General features: G+C 43.9%; 1 protein-coding gene across 1 annotated transcript in view; it reads left to right on the top strand.

Moving 5' to 3' along the window:
• Positions 1 to 17118, top strand: part of LOC114585457 (uncharacterized) — a 127744-nt gene that overhangs the window by 64269 nt on the left and 46357 nt on the right. The window contains exons 39-53 of the mRNA XM_028708144.2: positions 295 to 461; positions 2310 to 2543; positions 4557 to 4654; positions 5241 to 5418; positions 6234 to 6461; positions 7514 to 7600; positions 8385 to 8558; positions 10998 to 11153; positions 11849 to 11969; positions 12271 to 12488; positions 13508 to 13759; positions 14484 to 14675; positions 14793 to 15017; positions 16018 to 16167; positions 16513 to 16616. Of these exons, the coding sequence (XP_028563977.2) occupies positions 295 to 461; positions 2310 to 2543; positions 4557 to 4654; positions 5241 to 5418; positions 6234 to 6461; positions 7514 to 7600; positions 8385 to 8558; positions 10998 to 11153; positions 11849 to 11969; positions 12271 to 12488; positions 13508 to 13759; positions 14484 to 14675; positions 14793 to 15017; positions 16018 to 16167; positions 16513 to 16616 (2584 nt within the window). The remainder of the gene's footprint in view (positions 1 to 294; positions 462 to 2309; positions 2544 to 4556; positions 4655 to 5240; positions 5419 to 6233; positions 6462 to 7513; positions 7601 to 8384; positions 8559 to 10997; positions 11154 to 11848; positions 11970 to 12270; positions 12489 to 13507; positions 13760 to 14483; positions 14676 to 14792; positions 15018 to 16017; positions 16168 to 16512; positions 16617 to 17118) is intronic.

Raw genomic sequence — 17118 nt, 5'->3', positions numbered from 1 at the left:
AGAGAACAATAATTAATCATCTGCAAAAACAGAAACAGTTTTAGCAACAGCAGGGGCCAAGGGTGGGGCTAAGGGCAGCAACTGGCTGCAGCTCCAGTAGGGCAATTTAGTGAGAGGGATGTTAAAGCCCTCTGCCATCACTGAAGCCCATTAAAAGCAGCTGGTTTTTCAATGTGTGGGGATCTTATCAGGCATCATCTCATCCAGCTGATCCCTTGGTGTACTAAGACTGAAGTGTTGGCTGCAGAAATTGGACTTCTCTTCCCATCCACCCCTTTTATTTTCTGGATGCAGGTACTTCTGTCCAAAGAATTCCTCCTCTTTGGATGGGAACAAATGTCCAGTTGGCCACTACTGTCCTATAGGCACTGTCTCAGAAACCCAGTTCCCATGTCCCCAAGGGACTTACAATGCAAACACAGGAAGCAGCGATCCATCTGTCTGCATAGCATGTGATCCAGGTAGGTATCTCAGCTCAGAACATCCTGTTCGGTGGGCCAGGAACCCATTCAATGAACTCCTATGAGAAGGGGACGACAGAGGACGAGATGGTTGGACAGTGTTACAGAAGCGACCAACATGAATTTGATGAAACTCCGGGAGGCAGTGGAAGACAGGAGTGCCTGGTGTGCTCTGGTCCATGGGGTCACGAAAAGTCGGACACCACTAATTGACTAAACAATGACACCCCCCTTCTAGGAATAGGACTTATTTAACTCACCTCTGAGTAAACGTGCATAGGATTGCTTTGTTAGCTCTTCAAATATCCACTTCCTTTTACTGCAGTAGACATAACCCCTAGCATAGGAGCCAACTCCTAATATTTGAGGGGGGCAGGCCCCTCCAAAGTTGATGGACATTGCCATTCAAATGGAAGTGTGTGTGTGCCACATCATGTGATTGATTGTGCAGGGCAGGGCTTACTTGCCCCCCACCCACAATATTTTATTCTAGTTGACACCCCTGTCCCCTAGTTAAATATTAATTAAGCCTATGAAATATGGCTGTTTCCATTAGGTGAGAATGTTACTGGCACTGGATCAGAATTGGTGTTTATGTCGCTGTAGGTATATTCAAGGCTCTTTTTAAAATCCACAGAAAGGCCCTACCCTTTTCCAAATTTCTTCAGAAAAAATATGACCCCTGATCAAAATGTTAAACCACAGAATGTTCTATATGCACTGATTCTGTTGTTAAAGAAAATGAAGAGTCTCCTAGCTTAGACAATGGAAATTTTATGAGCTGCTCATACAAGCCCTTCTTTGCTTTTCAAACAAATAATTAAAGAGAGTATGTCTATTGCCCTTTTGAACCATATCTGTTGAAGAGCATGTATGCCAATTTGTGTGAATGGGTTTGCCATTTAAACATACAATCATCGTGGGGGCTTTTCTTTGTGTAAGCATCCAACTTTCCTTAGGATTAAATTACTCGTGTTTTATTCTGCCAACAACAGCGGATTTCAAAGAACCCTTTGGAATGCTGCATAGCTTGGGGATTCTAATTGTGAAAACATTAAGAGGGAAGTATTCAATGTAATTAAAGTAACAATCATGTTCTCACCTGAGAGTAAGTTTGATTGAACTCAGCGGGATTCACTTTTTATTAACATGCAAAGTAGTAGGCATAGCTTCTGAATGCTAGTTGCTGGTGATATTCAGCAGGAGAGTCCTATTGCACTCATGCCCTGCTGGTGGGTTTCCCAAAGGCATCCAGTTAGCCACTGTGAGAAAGAGGATGCTTGGCTAGATGGGCCTTTGATTTGATCCAGCAGTGAACTCTTATTTATCTTCTTCTGATGGTGCTGTTATCTACAAAAAGGAATGTAAGATAAAGTGCTGCTTCTTTTTGGTTCTCAGTTGTGAGTTGGTTTATGTCCAGGGATTGTGTACATGATTTTTGGTGAATCGTGGTGAAAGGTTTTGCACCAGTGGCATGTTCTTGCTCAAGAGAATGCAGAAGCAGGTTGATGACAAGTTTGCTGCATAATAGACAGCAGAATCTGTTGGGCAGCGAGTTTCTACTTGCACAACAATTGCATTGGGTCCCTCTGTTGTGCAACGTAAAAACTGCAAGCACAAGAGCCATTGTGTTACTGGACTAAAAATGTTGGTATGGCCCTCTGTAACTTTGTGCTTTCATGCTACAATCTTATACCGAATATTTGACTGAATATTTAAATTTAATTTGAGACAGAGAATTTGGTTATGTTTTCCACTGAAGTTGTGATGTTGGTGCTCTTTTCTGTTATGTATTCCTCATATCTATAGATCTATATTAATAACAGTGGGTTGCAATCTTTGTTCCAGGCCACTACTGTGCCCTGACGGGTCAGTCTCGTGTCACAGGTCCTTGCTTGGTGGGGTACTTCTGCACCATTGGGGCTACCACCCCAACACCTACAAATGGTCTGGCTGGAAATGTATGCCCAAAGGGGCACTACTGCCCTGAAGGATCTGCCTTGCCCCAGCCCTGTCCTCATGGTTTCTACAGTAACTCTACAGGAAACACCAAGACTGAAGACTGTCTTCTGTGTCGTGCAGGTACAATGAGGAGTTTAGGGAATTAGAATCCTAATGGTTCCTGTGAGAGCTTCCACCATTGCATTGAGATCCAAAGGATTTTCAGAGCCCCAGTGAGGAGATGGAGTTCTACACAGATATGAGCTTAGGACCTTTTCCATCCTAGAGCCCGTATGAGATCTGTTTATTTAAACAGCTTTTCTTCTTTATCTTCAACCACCAAATATCTGGGTAAAGAGTCTTACCCCTACTGGCTGGGCTGATGGGAGTTGGAGTCTGCAAGGGAAGGGAAGAGGGATATTTCTAACAAAGCCCACCCCCCTCCATTGGTTCCCCTAAGCTTGTGCACCTGTCTCAATTCAGTCTCACTTATTCCCCCTGACTTACCAATATTCTAGAAACACTGGAGGTATAGGTTAGGGTTGCCATACATCCAGAATTTCCTGGACATAGCCGTTAGTTAACAGTGTCTAGGCGGTAGTTGCTGAGATCTCCAAGAAAATCTGTATGTATGGCAACCCACGCTGGAAATGTACATTTTAGCAAATTTCTTTAAAATTAGCTTTAAAACATTTTCCCCCTAGATTTTTTTTTTTTTTTGGGGGGGGGGGGGAGGTCAACTTTTTCAAATACGGCAATCCTAGTAGGCATGGTACAAAGCCAGATATGTAACTTATCTTGTAGAACATAAATGTAAATGCCTTTGTTAAATATAATTATCAAGTTCGCAGTCTTGTTACTTTGAAACAGTACCATATCTTTAAATGTGCACATACACTGTTAGCTTGTTAAAGGTAAAGGTACCCCTGCCCGAAGGCCAGGTTGTGCGCCCATCTCACTTAAGAGGCCGGGGGCCAGCGCTGTCCGGAGACACTTCCGGGTCATGTTGCCTGCGTGATGAAGCTGCTCTGGCAAGCCGGCACCAGCGCAGCACACGGAAACGCCGTTTACCTTCCTGCTAGAAAGCGGTACCTATTTATCTACTTGCACTTTTAGGGGTGCTTTCGAACTGCTAGGTAGGCAGGAGTTGGGACCGACAACGGGAGCTCACCCCGCCGCGGGGGTTCGAACCGCCGACCATGCGATCGGCAAGCCCTAGGCGCTGAGGTTTTACCCACAGCGCCACCCGCGTCCCTTTAGCTTGTTACTGTCACTTTAAACACCAACAGCTTATATTAAACCATTTTATGCTAAGACAACTTGAAGGAAGCAGGTTTCCAGCGTTAACCCTTTCAATTTCTCCACCTCACTTAAGCCTCGCCAACACAATAACTACAACCGCTGGAAGGCTCTGTCCCCCCCAACCTTTACTGACCTATTAAAACATAGGTTTGCCTTCATTGCCCTGGAAATCTTCCCTCTGGTACTCCTACCAGTCACTGTAGACCAGCATTCAAAGTTGCTTCTCTCTTCTCCCCTCAGTGCTGTAGACAGGTTCTTTCCCTTGTCTCCTCAGCCCAAGCCCAGTTATCCAGCTACCCCAGCAAGTATTTGGCCACCAGGCCACTCTATCTGCAACTCAGGTCTCCCTTTTCTTTACCCAGTCCTCTTCCTCTACTGCCTTCTCACTCTGCTATCATCTTCTTCTGGCTGCCTCCATGAATCCCAACAACTCAGGCATCTCCAACTAACTTCTGCTGCCTAGCACCTGCCCTTATATACACTTCTTCTGAGCCCTCTAGTCCAGCCCCATCCAATCACACTGCTTAACTGAAGATTCTAAATCTGCAGCCACCAATCAAAATATGCATACCTCCTTCGCTTTTGCATACTGAGAATTCCAACTGGCAGTTGGAAGGCCCCAAATGACAGTTAAACTTTAACCAGAAAGAAAACTTTCCCCATCAAGTACACTACAATGCACATAACAGCACAAAAGTCAGAATACAGTTCAAAGAAACATAATTCAAATAAGCAGGATTTCTTCAGTCCCACACAACATCTGGAGGGCCACAGGTTCTCCCCTTCCCACCGATGATGATATCCATGGTCCACATATCCTGGAAGCTGCTTTATATTTCTGCTCCATTTCAGGATATTTCTGTGATGGGACAGGGCTTGCCTCCCCTTCTGGTCTCTGTCACGCTGGGTTCTACTGCAGTGGAGGAGCTGCTTCTCCAAGACCTCAGCTGGTAAGCTATGTTGATGCTGATAATGATAATATTGTAATTGTCAGGAGTAGAAGGAACTTTAAATTAGGAAGCACTGGTGGAAGATTTTATGGTCAATGTCAGCTGGTGATGTTTCAACCTTTCTTTCTGTTATATTTGCAAATAAAAATTCTCAAAAGAGAGAGACTAAGGGAAGAGTGGAGAACTCAGAATTTACACTTATGCCTTCACACACACACCCATCTTTCTCTCCATGAAGTTTACTTCAGGAGGTATTAGGTGATCTCATTCCTAGCAGAAGCCATTTTCTATACGCCTCTTTCTCATTTGTCTTATGAGAGCACACTCCAAATGACTTGAATTTGACACTTTTTGAATTCAAGCCACATCTGCAAAGGAAGATTCTTTCTTTGCAGTTACAGCTTGGGAAATACCTGATGTCTTATGATGTGCCTGGTGTCATATTACATGAGGTGATGGACAGGTGGGTAACTCCACCCAGCTGTCAAAGTGTCATGAGGAAGGTTGGTCATGTTTGCATCCAGCCCTCTAACAAACAGGTTCCCCACTTCTGTTCTGCAGTGATGCCATGCACTTATATTTCCAGGTAACAAGTGGAGGAGGGCAATGCCCACCTGGTCATTACTGTGTCTCAGGGAGTGGAAGACCACAGCTATGCCCAGCAGGAAGCTACAGCCCCTTCTGGGGAATGGCCCAATGTCTGGAATGCCCAGAAGGTGTCTACTGTGATGTTGGTTCAGCTAATTATACCAACTGCCCAGTCGGTGAGTTTAGCACTACAAGTATCTTTCCAGCTTCTTCTTTTTCTTTGAACTGTATCAGTCCAATGCTCTGAAGGCCTTCTAGATGCCTGCATCTAAATCTAGATCACTACTGTTGACCTGTTGTTCAGAAGGTTGCATCATCCTGAACTGTGAAGCTTCACCACATGGCCTACTCTGATCTATTGCTATGCAGGAAGTATTTACTGGTGGTCAGGTCTGATTTCCTTATGATTCCTTCTCAATCAGAATGTAAGAACATAAGAAAAGCCCTGTTCGATCAGGCCTGTAGCCCATGTAGTCCAAATTCCTGTTCTCACAGTGGCCAACCAGATGCCTGAGTGAACTGGCAAACGGGACCCAAGCACAAGAGCTCTCTCCCCTCCTTGTGGCCTCCAGCATTACTGATACTGACTGCAGAATTTTTCCAATTCTTTTTGAAAGCCATCCAAGCTGATGGGCATCACTGCCTCCTGTAGGGGCTAATGTTATGGTTTAACTGTGCTCTGCATGAAGAAGTCCTTTCTTTTGTCTGTCCCAAACATTCCACCATTCAGTTTCCTTGGATGTCCATGTGTTTTAGCATTATGAGTAGGGATGGGGAACTGAACTACAACTCCAGCATTGGTTGTGCTGGCGATAAGAGGAAGACTTCTGCACTGGTATGTAAATGGGTCCCTGCTTGTGGCATTACTGATGCCTATATGTGTTCTTGTGAATTTGATTCCTGGATCGATGCAAATTGCCTTGAGCATTTGGAAAAGTGTCCTTTAACAGTCTGGTATTTACAATTTTGGCAATCTCCTTCTCTTTTCCAGGGTACTACTGCCCACGTGGTACAAAGTTTGCCACTCAGTTCCCTTGTCCAAGGGGAACCTACAGTGAGATTCTTAACATCAAGACCATCTTGGATTGCCAGCTATGCCCTCCTGGAAAGTTTTGCTCCAAGCCGGGCTTGGTAAGCCCAGATGGCATGTGCATGCCCGGATGGTACTGCCCTCCTGGGTCAACTTCAGGCAAGCCGGTAACCCCAGGAAACAAAAATGGTATTGGAGAATACATTTGATTGCATAATGGTGCATTTGGGAGTGGGGGTAGGAGAAAATGATATTTTGTCCTGGCACAATAGCACAGAATATTTACTTACTTACTTACTTACTTACTTACTTACTTACTTATTATTTAGGAATATTTATACCCTGCCTGCTTAGCAAAGTTCTCGAGGTGGTCTACAATATATTTAATAAACAGACAGTGCTACAGTAGTCACCACAGCAAGGCAAAGGTGTATATAAGTCCTCCCCTTGTTCTCCAGTGTTCCAACAAATGGCATTCTGCAGCTGAGTATCATGGCTATTGAGGCAGCTACATGTTAGGCCCACAGAGGGCAGGATGTCCTCACTGGGTGGTGGTGGTGGCTGCTGATGGTAGCAGATGCAGGAGGTGCCATGGAGAGCAAAGATGTTCCCTGGTAGCAGATGCAGGAGGTGCCATGGAGAGCAAAGATGTTCCATACCTTCCTCTCAAACATTAGCCCCATCTAGGCCAGGACTTCCTTACTGGGCAGCAGCTGATTATGTTTCCGTGGTGCTAGGCTGAGCCAAAAGAGGGACAGAGACATTTTTGTGGTGGCACATTTTTGCACAGAAAAGGTTAACAGGTAAACATCAGTGCAGCCCTACATGTTACTGGCAGTAGAATTCTGCTTCCTGGGAAACACCATTTTTATTGTTGTTTAAAGTTTATATAGATTGTGAGGACAAATATATGCTGGTGGGTTGGAGGGGAAAATGCCTGCTTAAATCTCAGAAGCTGGCTTATTATCAGATTTCCAGTGGGTTGGATGGGGTCCTTTTGTGTCTCTTGACACACACATACCCCAAACTGGCCAAGACAGATGATAATGCAAAATAGACAGTGCAAAATGGCAAAAATAACAGTCCACACAGGATAAATTATGTGGTTTGAAACCAGTTTTTATATAGATGCATAAATTTTGGGTCTCCTAGATGCTGAATTTTAATTTTTGAAGTACAAACTATTGCCCATAGTCAGGATGTATACTTTTCAGACACTGTCTTTTCCATTCCATGAGCAGGATCCACTGTCCAAGTTTTAATTCAAATATGTCCTGCTGGAGCATTCTGTCCGGAGGGATCTCCTGTTCCCATCCCTTGCACTCCAGGTAGATATACTTCTCACTAACCTTTCAGAGCATACTTTCAAACTTTGGTTAATTAGAAGCTTCCTGGTTTGGCTGCTCACACCACAAAGGGTGGCTTGAAGGGGCTGTGTGTGCAGACAAGGGGCTCAATTATATCATTGTTTAATATGCAAAGATATAATTATGCAAACCAGCTGAAATTTGCAGAAAATAGACCACACAGAAATTGACTGTGCAGCTTGCTTGTCTCTCCCTCTCTCTCTGTTCAGGGAGCCTCTCACCTCACCCCTGGTCTTTCCTCTACTCAACTATATCTCATCCAAGCCCTGTAACTCAACATTTCTCCCAAAGCCTTACTTGCAAACAAAGTACAGTGGTACTTCGGGTTAAATACTTAATTCGTTTCGGAGTTCCCTTCTTAACTTGAAACTGTTCTTAACCTGAAGCACCACTTTAGCCAATGGGGCCTCCTGCTGCTGCTGTGCCACCGGAGCACAATTTCTGTTCTCATCCTGAAGCAAAGTTCTTAACCTGAGGTACTATTTCTGGGTTAGCGGAGTCTGTAACCTGAAGCGTATGTAACCCAAGGTACCACTGTATATTTACAACCCCAAGGCAGCAAATCTAGATCTACTGGGGTTTTGCCCTGTTCTAGGCATGCCTTTGAACAGATTATCCTGTTTGTTCTCTGGCCTTAGCTTAGAGGTTCATTCCAATAGAGCCGGAATACATAGCTAGTTAATGGGAGACCCATTGGGGGCACAAATGCTGAATCTGAATGTGCTCTTCTTCCCTCCTTCTTTAGGTTTTTACTGTGCCTCTTCAGAATTGGCTGCGCCTTCAGGCCCTTGTGATGCCGGCTTCTACTGCACTGGGGGCTCCACCATCCCTAACCCAATAGATGGGACAGTGGGAGATATTTGTCCTGGAGGCCATGTCTGCCCACAGGGAAGCTCTTCTCCCATTCCATGCCTCGCAGGTAGGTCCCAAAATAGCTGCTCAGCAAAGCACTGATGCCATAATCAATTCCAGAGATCAGGGGCATTGGCAGGGGTGGGGGCAAACCCCAGGTCTACTCCACCTGGCTGAGGATCTCCTTCCCTCCTCTTTGTTTTTTTTTTTTTTTAATCTTTGCTTACAGGGCAGCTGGGCACACTGCAAAGCCCAATGCCAATGTGACTCCAGCTACCTACCTTGTTAATTTGTGGAGGATACAATCCCCATATAATACGTTGGGTCCAGAAAATTGGGTTTGCCTTTCTACCATTTGCCCAATAATAAATGCTGGAAATGTAATGAGACTGAAGGTACCTTTTATCACCTTTGGTGGACCTGCCCGAAGATTAAAGCCTTTTGGGAAATGATCTATAATGAAATTAAGAAAGTCCTTAAGTGGACCTTTCCTAAGAAACCTGAGGCTTTTCTCCTGGGCATGGTTGGCCAATTGGTGTCAAGGAAGGATAGGACGTTTTTCATGTATGCCACTACAGCAGCAAGAATTCTTCTGGCAAAGTATTGGAAGACACAAGAACTACCCACTCTGGAAGAATGGCAGACGAAGGTGATTGACTATATGGGACTGGCAGAGATGACTGGCAGAATCCGTGACCAGGGGAAAGAGACAGTGGAAGAAGACTGGAAGAAATTTAAAATATATCTTAAAAATTGTTGTAAAATTGAGGAGTGCTAAGATGTTAAGGTATTAAGAAATAGAGAATTGCAGCGGTAATCATTAAGTGAAAGAAAAAAGAATCTAATGAAAGTAATTAAAATAATTAGTTAATTGGAGGGTTGCTGAAGAAATGTAAAACAAGGATGCAGAAAAGGGGAGGTATGGGGAAGTCCGGGAAGTAAGGTGCATGAAAATAAGATTATGAAATTATATATGTTTATATGTTTGTATGTTTTTGTTTTGTGTATTGTCTGTTTTTATTATGTGTTTGGAAAATTAATAAAAATTTATTTTTTTAAAAAAAACAGAAAATTGGGTTTGCATCCTGTAGCTCAGTCAGCCCTGATAGCAAGTGTGTGTTTGTTTCCCTCCGAAAGTCAGCCTAAATTTGCATCTATACATCTGAAATATGCAAATATGGATCATGGACTTGTACCTAGCACTGCCTACTTGCTTAACTGAAACTCTGAAGTTCTGCTTTATCTATGTACTCAATTCTCAGGCTGAGCCTAGGTTTTGTCATCATTTGCAAGAAAAAAAAAAAAAAACAAGAGTTCTTCTGGGCCAGCAAAGATGGAGATAAGGATTCCCCCAAATCATAATATTTTTATATTGTACCTCCCAGAAACAGGAACGAAGAGGAGAGCCTATTGGATTCTGATTGTATCTGTTTTCTCACATGCGAGTGGAGAGAAATCCCTCTTCTCTCCCTCCCAGACATTCTGTATGGACTGATGTAAAATGCAGTCTTTCCGTTATAGCTATCAAGGGCCAGTTTAACCAAATCAACTGGCATGGCTTTTTTTTTTTTTAATGATGTATTATGAGCATTAATCTGCATTAGGGATTAGTAGCTGGTCCCCCATGAAAAGTCTCCCCTGTGTAGAGAACTAGGCAGGGCTGGATTAAGCATTAAGCAAAATAGGGACATGCTTAGGGCATCCATTGTCAGATTTACCATGGACTACATGGTGTGGCTGAACCAGGTTCCTCAAAAAAGGCCCCCACAATAAATGGAAAAATTACATACACAAATAAGTAATAATTACAAAATAGTAATAATAACATAGTAATAATAGAGATTAATGATATACATTAATCTTTGGAATACAACAAAATTAAAAAGGTAAAGGTAAAGGTACCCCTGCCCATACGGGCCAGTCTTGACAGACTCTAGGGTTGTGCGCCCATCTCACTCTATAGGCCGGGGGCCAGCGCTGTCCACAGACACTTCCGGGTCACGTGGCCAGCGTGACAAGCTGCATCTGGCGAGCCAGCGCAGCACACGGAAACGCCGTTTAGCTTCCCGCTAGTAAGCGGTCCCTATTTATCTACTTGCACCCGGGGGTGCTTTCGAACTGCTAGGTTGGCAGGCGCTGGGACCGAGCAACGGGAGCGCACCCCGCCGCGGGGATTCGAACCGCCCACCTTTCGATTGGCAAGTCCTAGGCGCTGAGGCTTTAACCCACAGCGCCACCCGCATCCCACAACAAAATTAGAATCTGGTAAAAAATTATTTTATGGTTTATTATTGTTTATATTTTGAAATATATATATGGGACACCAAATTTTTTGATAATCTTTTTTTAAAGTGCTTAGCGCCTCTAAAGGTCTTAATCCAGCTCTGGAACAATGTTGTCAGGGGAAAGTCTGCAGCCTAGCCTTGTCTCTGCTATGTTCTGTGTAACCAAGACAGATTAGTATGGCAGGTAACAGACACAAGCAAACATGTGTTTCCTTTTACAGGCTCCTTTCTAGGTGACCGGGGTGGTGAGTCACTGCAAGACTGCCGTCTTTGTGTGGCTGGCTGGTTCTGTTCCCTCCGAGGTCAAACTTCCCCAGAGGGCTTGTGCATGGCAGGCTGGTTCTGCCCAGAAGGATCAGTATCTGCCCAGAATCCAGGTAGGAAAATGTGATGTGCTCAAGGGCCACCACTTGTGTTGCAGTAAGAATGTGAATAGAAACAAGAGATGGGTTTCTAGACTGTGAAGAAACTAAGGAAATATAGTTGTCTTCAAATTTAAAAAACGCCAAGCCATTTGGATGTGAAAGCTTGTGGGATTGCTAGATGCTGTTTTTGTGCCTTTTTTGCCATTTCTGTGCACATTTAGGGCAGGTTTTTTTTGCCTTTTTAAAAGTCACTTTTGGGTTTGATGCAATGCATGTTGTCACACATAAATTGGATACATGTAAATTGGTCGTTGGCTTATATCCAGTCCTTTTTTTCTGGGGGGATGCAGGGGTATGCATACCCTTAAACATTTTGTGAATCTAAGTTTGGCCCCATCAATATGAGTAGGAAAATGAGAGTACCCCTAAACATTTTTTTTTAAAGAGAAAAAGCACTGCTTATATCAAAAGGTGTATGTGAACATTTTTTATCTTTAAACAAGGCTAGCAAGCATCACATGTGTCAAGCCCAGCTTCTGAATTATAAACAGTGCTAGCAGATGATTTATTGATCTTCTTGTAACTTTTTCTAATTATTTTTCTGCAATGCTTGAAGTTCACACTCCTCCTTGCATTGCAGCTGCACAGGGTGCCCATTAAAGTAACACACAGCTGCAACATTTCCTACCCATTTCTCTTTTCCGTAGACTACCTCTGTCCTCTTGGTCACTATTGCCCCATGGGCAGCCCACAGCCCAAACCGTGCCCCCCTGGAAAATACCAGGATGAAACTGGTCAAAGCCTGTGCAAAGTCTGCCCAGCAGGAAAGTAAGTGAAACAGTTTGTGGGATCCTTCACCTTTTTTTGTTATCTTCTCCTTTGCAGTCTGCATAGCAGTTGCTAGTTTTTAGGTTTCCCAAGACCAGGGAAGGGAGAGAAATTCCACTGAGTTCACTTCTAAAGGTGAACATACTAAATTTCCACTTTCCAAAACAATACATGGACTGCAATGCAAGCAAGCTTCCTTTAAAATTTGCACTTTTCTGAATTTTGCAAGGCAATTCTCTAGCCCGGAAATGTATGCACAAATATGTAACACTAGAGGTGAGATGGTCTGGTTTTTTGGCAGGTTCTGTGACCCTGATTTCCAAGCACAGGATTCCCAAAACACCTCTCCACGGGGAGTGGTCAAGCCATTGGACTGCCTGCCTGGATACTACTGCCTCTCAGGGACGGAAACTGCCAAGCAATTCCCATGCCCCAATGGCACCTTCAGTAACCAGACAGGCCTGAGCAGCTACAAGGAATGCACGCCCTGTCCTGGAGGACAATTCTGTGCAAACCCAGGTAGGCCAAGGAGACAACAAGCAGATTTCGGTTTGGGTTGCAATCCTAAGCATTCCTATTTGGAAGGCAATCCTGGTGAAAGTGGATTTTCTTTGAAAGCTGCCATGCAAGTGGACCTGGTGGATGGAGTGCTAGACTTCTGGCCAGCACCTGTAATGAAATTCTGTGCTTAAGTTAAACTGCAACTGAGGCATGCCTGCAGCACTTTGTTTTCAAACACTAGGCATCTTGTTTTAGGTTAGGCCCATCTCCTTAGGGCCAGTTTTTACAAAAAGAATACATGCCACAGTTAAAGTCTTCCTGGCAGAACTAGTGCTTAAGGCTTCACACACAGTATACCTTTAAAGCACTCCTTCCTTCCTTTCTTCCTTCCTTCCTTCCTTCCTTCCTTCCTTCCTTCCTTCCTTGTTAACATTTACTAAAGATTGGAAACCTCTCATAGAATTTTTGCATGAAAAAGAAAATAAACCAATGACATTTGGGTTTGAGGATTGACAATAATGTTGGTTTATAGAAAGTAGTTTTATTGGGTTTTATATTGGAGTGGATGAGTTGAATAATGCTTGTATATAGCAGACTGATGAAGAATCGGAAATTTCTTAGCTAGCTTTCCTTTTTTCCCTCCCTCCCTCCCTCCCTCCCTTCCTTCCTTCCTTCCTTCCTTCATTATCTCCTCTCTTTCTCTCTCCTCCCCTTTATCCCTTCTCTATTTCTTCATCCTCGCTTTCTCTCTGTTTCTTTTGTTTTCTTTTTCTTTTCTATTTGGTTTGTGTTTTTATTTAGATTAAAAATTTAGTTTTGATTAAAAAGATAATAAGTAGTAATCTTTGTATCCCGTTTGCCAAACTCTAATACAATTTATTCTTTTTATTTAAAAAAGTGCTTTAAAGGTATAGTGTGTATCTAAATCCCCAAATGCAATCTAAATGCAATATCCTCACCAGTTATGTGCAATCCAGAGCTTTTGAGCAGTATAATGATGTGAATATAAAGTAAAATAAAGCCTCTCTCTTTCCTAGGTCTTGTTACGCCAAGTGGCCCTTGCTTGCCCGGGTATTACTGCGCCCTGAAAGCACGAGTACCAAACCCTGTTCATGATGAAAGTGGAGACATGTGCCCCGCAGGGCATTTCTGCCCCTTGGGTAGCAGCAGCCCAACGCCATGCCCGAGTGGGACTTTTCTAACCCAGCCTGGGATGTTGTCCCTCAATGCCTGCTTGCCCTGCCCTGGAGGAAGCTTCTGCCAAGGAGAAGGTTTGGCCAGCGTTTCTGGTGAGTTCCATAATCACCTTCCAGAGCACGCAGTGTAATTTGGATGCTGAAACAGGAGAAAGCTCTATAAATATACCACCGCCACCCCGCAAGCTACATTGAGCTAAGTTTGTCTTGCACTAATCAAGCAGCCTCTTTTTTTTTCTGGCTTCTGACCCAGAAAATAATTATATCTGATATGCAATTTGCAAAGGAGTTTGGGGTGAGTGGGTGGATGATTTAAAGCAACTGGCTTAGGTTAGAAATTACAGATCATTTTCTGAACAATGGGACACAAGGAAAATCCTCCCTGAGAGTCTGGCAATCTGCAAATTAACAAAGAGAGCGAAGGCTCTGAGCACACACACAGTTTCTCTCACCATGCACCTACTGGAAACTTACTTCCCCATACCCATGCACAAGTCTAGTTTTAGGCAGCAAGGCATCTGGGAGGTCAAAGAAAGTGACTTCCAGGTAGCCTTAAAACCCAGCACCTCTTCTGTTAGAAACAGAACCCCGCAGTTGCTATCTGAGCACAATTCAAAGTGTTGGTGCTGACCTTTAAAGCCCTAAATGGCCTTGGCCCAGTATACCTGAAGGAGCGTCTCCACCCCCATCAGATGGGCAGGGTATAAATCATAAATTATTATTATTATTATTATTATTATTATTATTATTATTATTATTATTATTATTATGGCTCACCAGTTATTTGTGGTGATCTTTGACATCCTCTCCTTTGCAGGGATATGTCACCTCGGCTACTACTGTGATTCACTGTCCACGCATCCTGACCAGAAACTCTGCCCCCAAGGATTCTACTGCCCCAAAGGCACAGGGACCCCAATTCCATGCCCCGCAGGAAGCATCAATCCCCACAGTGGGAAATGGGATCCCACAGACTGCAAACTCTGTCCAGCGGGGCATTTCTGCAGTGGTATGTGCATGAATATTTCTTTTCCCCATTTTGAGAGAAGGGGGTGTCTTGACAGACTCTCAGCTGGCTTCTTAATGGAAAGAAACACAGCCTTCTTTTTCCTCTCAATGGCTTTAGGGCCGGGAAAGGCTGCCCCAGAAGGGATGTGCATGCCCGGGTACTATTGCCCCCCAGGACAGACCTCCTCCACACCTGCTTCCCACCGGTGCCCACGTGGATTTTACTGCCTTCAGGGATCTGTGGCTCCAGCAGCTTGCCAGAAAGGAACCTATCAATTGGAGGAAGGGAAAGAGTCATGTGATCTCTGCCCAGCCGGGTTCTTCTGTGAATCATCCAACCAAAGTGAGGAAATTGGAGGGATGTGCCCATGATGGTTGCTTGTTATGATTTGTGTGCAGGGGACAGCTTGTTCCATGTGTCTGTGAGCACCTCCAGACTCTCAGTATTTTGCAGGAAGGAATCAAGCACATAATTGGGAAATTTAGGTTGGCACATTTAGTACGTATGAAGGTGCTCTGTTGCCCTTGCACAACAAATCTGCTTTGAAAAATAAATAGACTTTTTGGAGTTAGGAAAGTGATAGTGAAACACATTGAAAAGTGCAGAATCAGCGAAGGATTACCAAGAAGGTGTATAAACACACAGCAGGCAAATCTGGATGAATGCAGGAGGAATGCTCACCATCATATTATCTCCCTGCAAGTAAATAAGAACAGATGCTAGATAAGAACTGGATATAATCTAAGCTCCAGGTATGTTAGCACATGACTCCTTTGTTACAACAACTCCACCAGCAACCAGTCTGTTTCTGGGCACAATTCACAGTGCTGGTTATGACCTATAAAGCCCTATATGGCTTAAGTCCAGGCTGTTTGAAGCACCATATTCTCCCATATGAACCTGCCTATCTTTGAGGAGGAAACCCACCTTCTCTTAATCCTGCTACCCTTTCAGGCACCCTTGGTGGGAATGTGGGAGAGGGCTTTCCCAGGTGATTGCTCCCCAACTTTGGAACTCCTTCCTAGAGAAACTAAACTGGCTCCCTACTTGTTGTCTTTCCACTGGCAGGTGAAGACGGTGTTATTCCAGCAGGCTTTTGGGAACTGACAGCTTTAAAAATGCCTTTTGATGGTGTTGTGCTGCTTACTATCCACATTTTTAATAGATTTGTTTTTATATTGGTTTTAATTATAGCATTGTTTATCACTTTATATCTATTATCTTTTATATGATTTAGTTTTCAGAGCAGAGTGCTGGAGATTGTACACACAGTTGTCACAATATAATAATGTCTTAGAGAAAATACTAGCAAGAGGTTTCTAAGCCGCTCTTTCTTCCCTAGCTGCTGCTATCCAGGCCCCCAAGCCATGCCCTCTGGGGCATTTTTGCCCCCCTGGCACCACATCTGGCACAGAGCACCCATGCCCCAGAGGCACAAATGGGCCCAAGGCTGGTGCTGCTGAGGAATCTGACTGTCAGCCCTGCCCAGCAGGTAAGTGAGGGATTGAGGCAAGGAGCATACAGCCCACCAAAGAAAGAAGGTAAGACAAAGCAGGAAGAAGTCTAGCTCTTGGTTGCTCATACAAATGCTGAGCACACTGGAAAGGGCCACAGCTCAGTGGTAGAGCATTTGCTTTGCATGCAGAAGGTTCCTGGTTCAATCCCCTTTGGCATCTCCAGGTAGAGAGACCTCCCTGCCTGAAATGCTGGAGAGCTGCTGCCGGTCAGTGCAGACAATGCTGAGCTAGGCAGACCATTGGCCTGACCTGGTAAAAAGCAGCTTCCTGTGTTCCCTATGTTCACTGCAGATTTCTTTCCTTCATTTTTTTTATTTAAGGAATGTACTGCTCCTCTCCTGGGCTGTCCCAACCGACTGGTCTTTGTCATCAAGGCTACTATTGCACCAGGGGAGCAGTCAGCCCTGCTCCCATGAGACAGAGGGTGAGTGTAAATGGCAAGAAGCAGGATTAATTCATTACTAGGGGTGTCAAATGTGTTGGGCTAATTTTCGTAGCCCGAACCCAGATGCAGACCCCAAAGCAGCTATCCTTCAAAATATGCACATCTTTCAATTTCACAATGCAGTTTCCCAACCCCTTCCAAAAAAGCATGCAAAATTTTGCACATTAGGCATGTTTTTGCATAAATAAAAATACTTATATTTGTGAAAATAATGCACAAAAATGCCTTCTATCAAGGAAAATGGCTTGCAAAAATGTGCATGTTAGTCAAAACTACTTACAAAATTGTGTTTTGGGGAGAAATTTGCATTAAAATGTTGATGGATTTTCATGAGAACTTTTTTTTAAAAAAAGCAAATTGCACAACCTTGGACAATTTTACCAAGTTAATTACGCCCCTCTGTGGCTCACAGAAGAAGCTTGAGAGAAAATCAATCGGCTCTTTGATGTGCAATTACTTGAGAAATGTTATCTGAATCAGC

The sequence above is a fragment of the Podarcis muralis genome, chromosome 15 (assembly GCF_964188315.1).
Source record: "Podarcis muralis chromosome 15, rPodMur119.hap1.1, whole genome shotgun sequence".
NCBI classification, from domain to species: domain Eukaryota; kingdom Metazoa; phylum Chordata; class Lepidosauria; order Squamata; family Lacertidae; genus Podarcis; species Podarcis muralis.
This window is presented reverse-complemented; position numbering and strand designations above follow the sequence as displayed.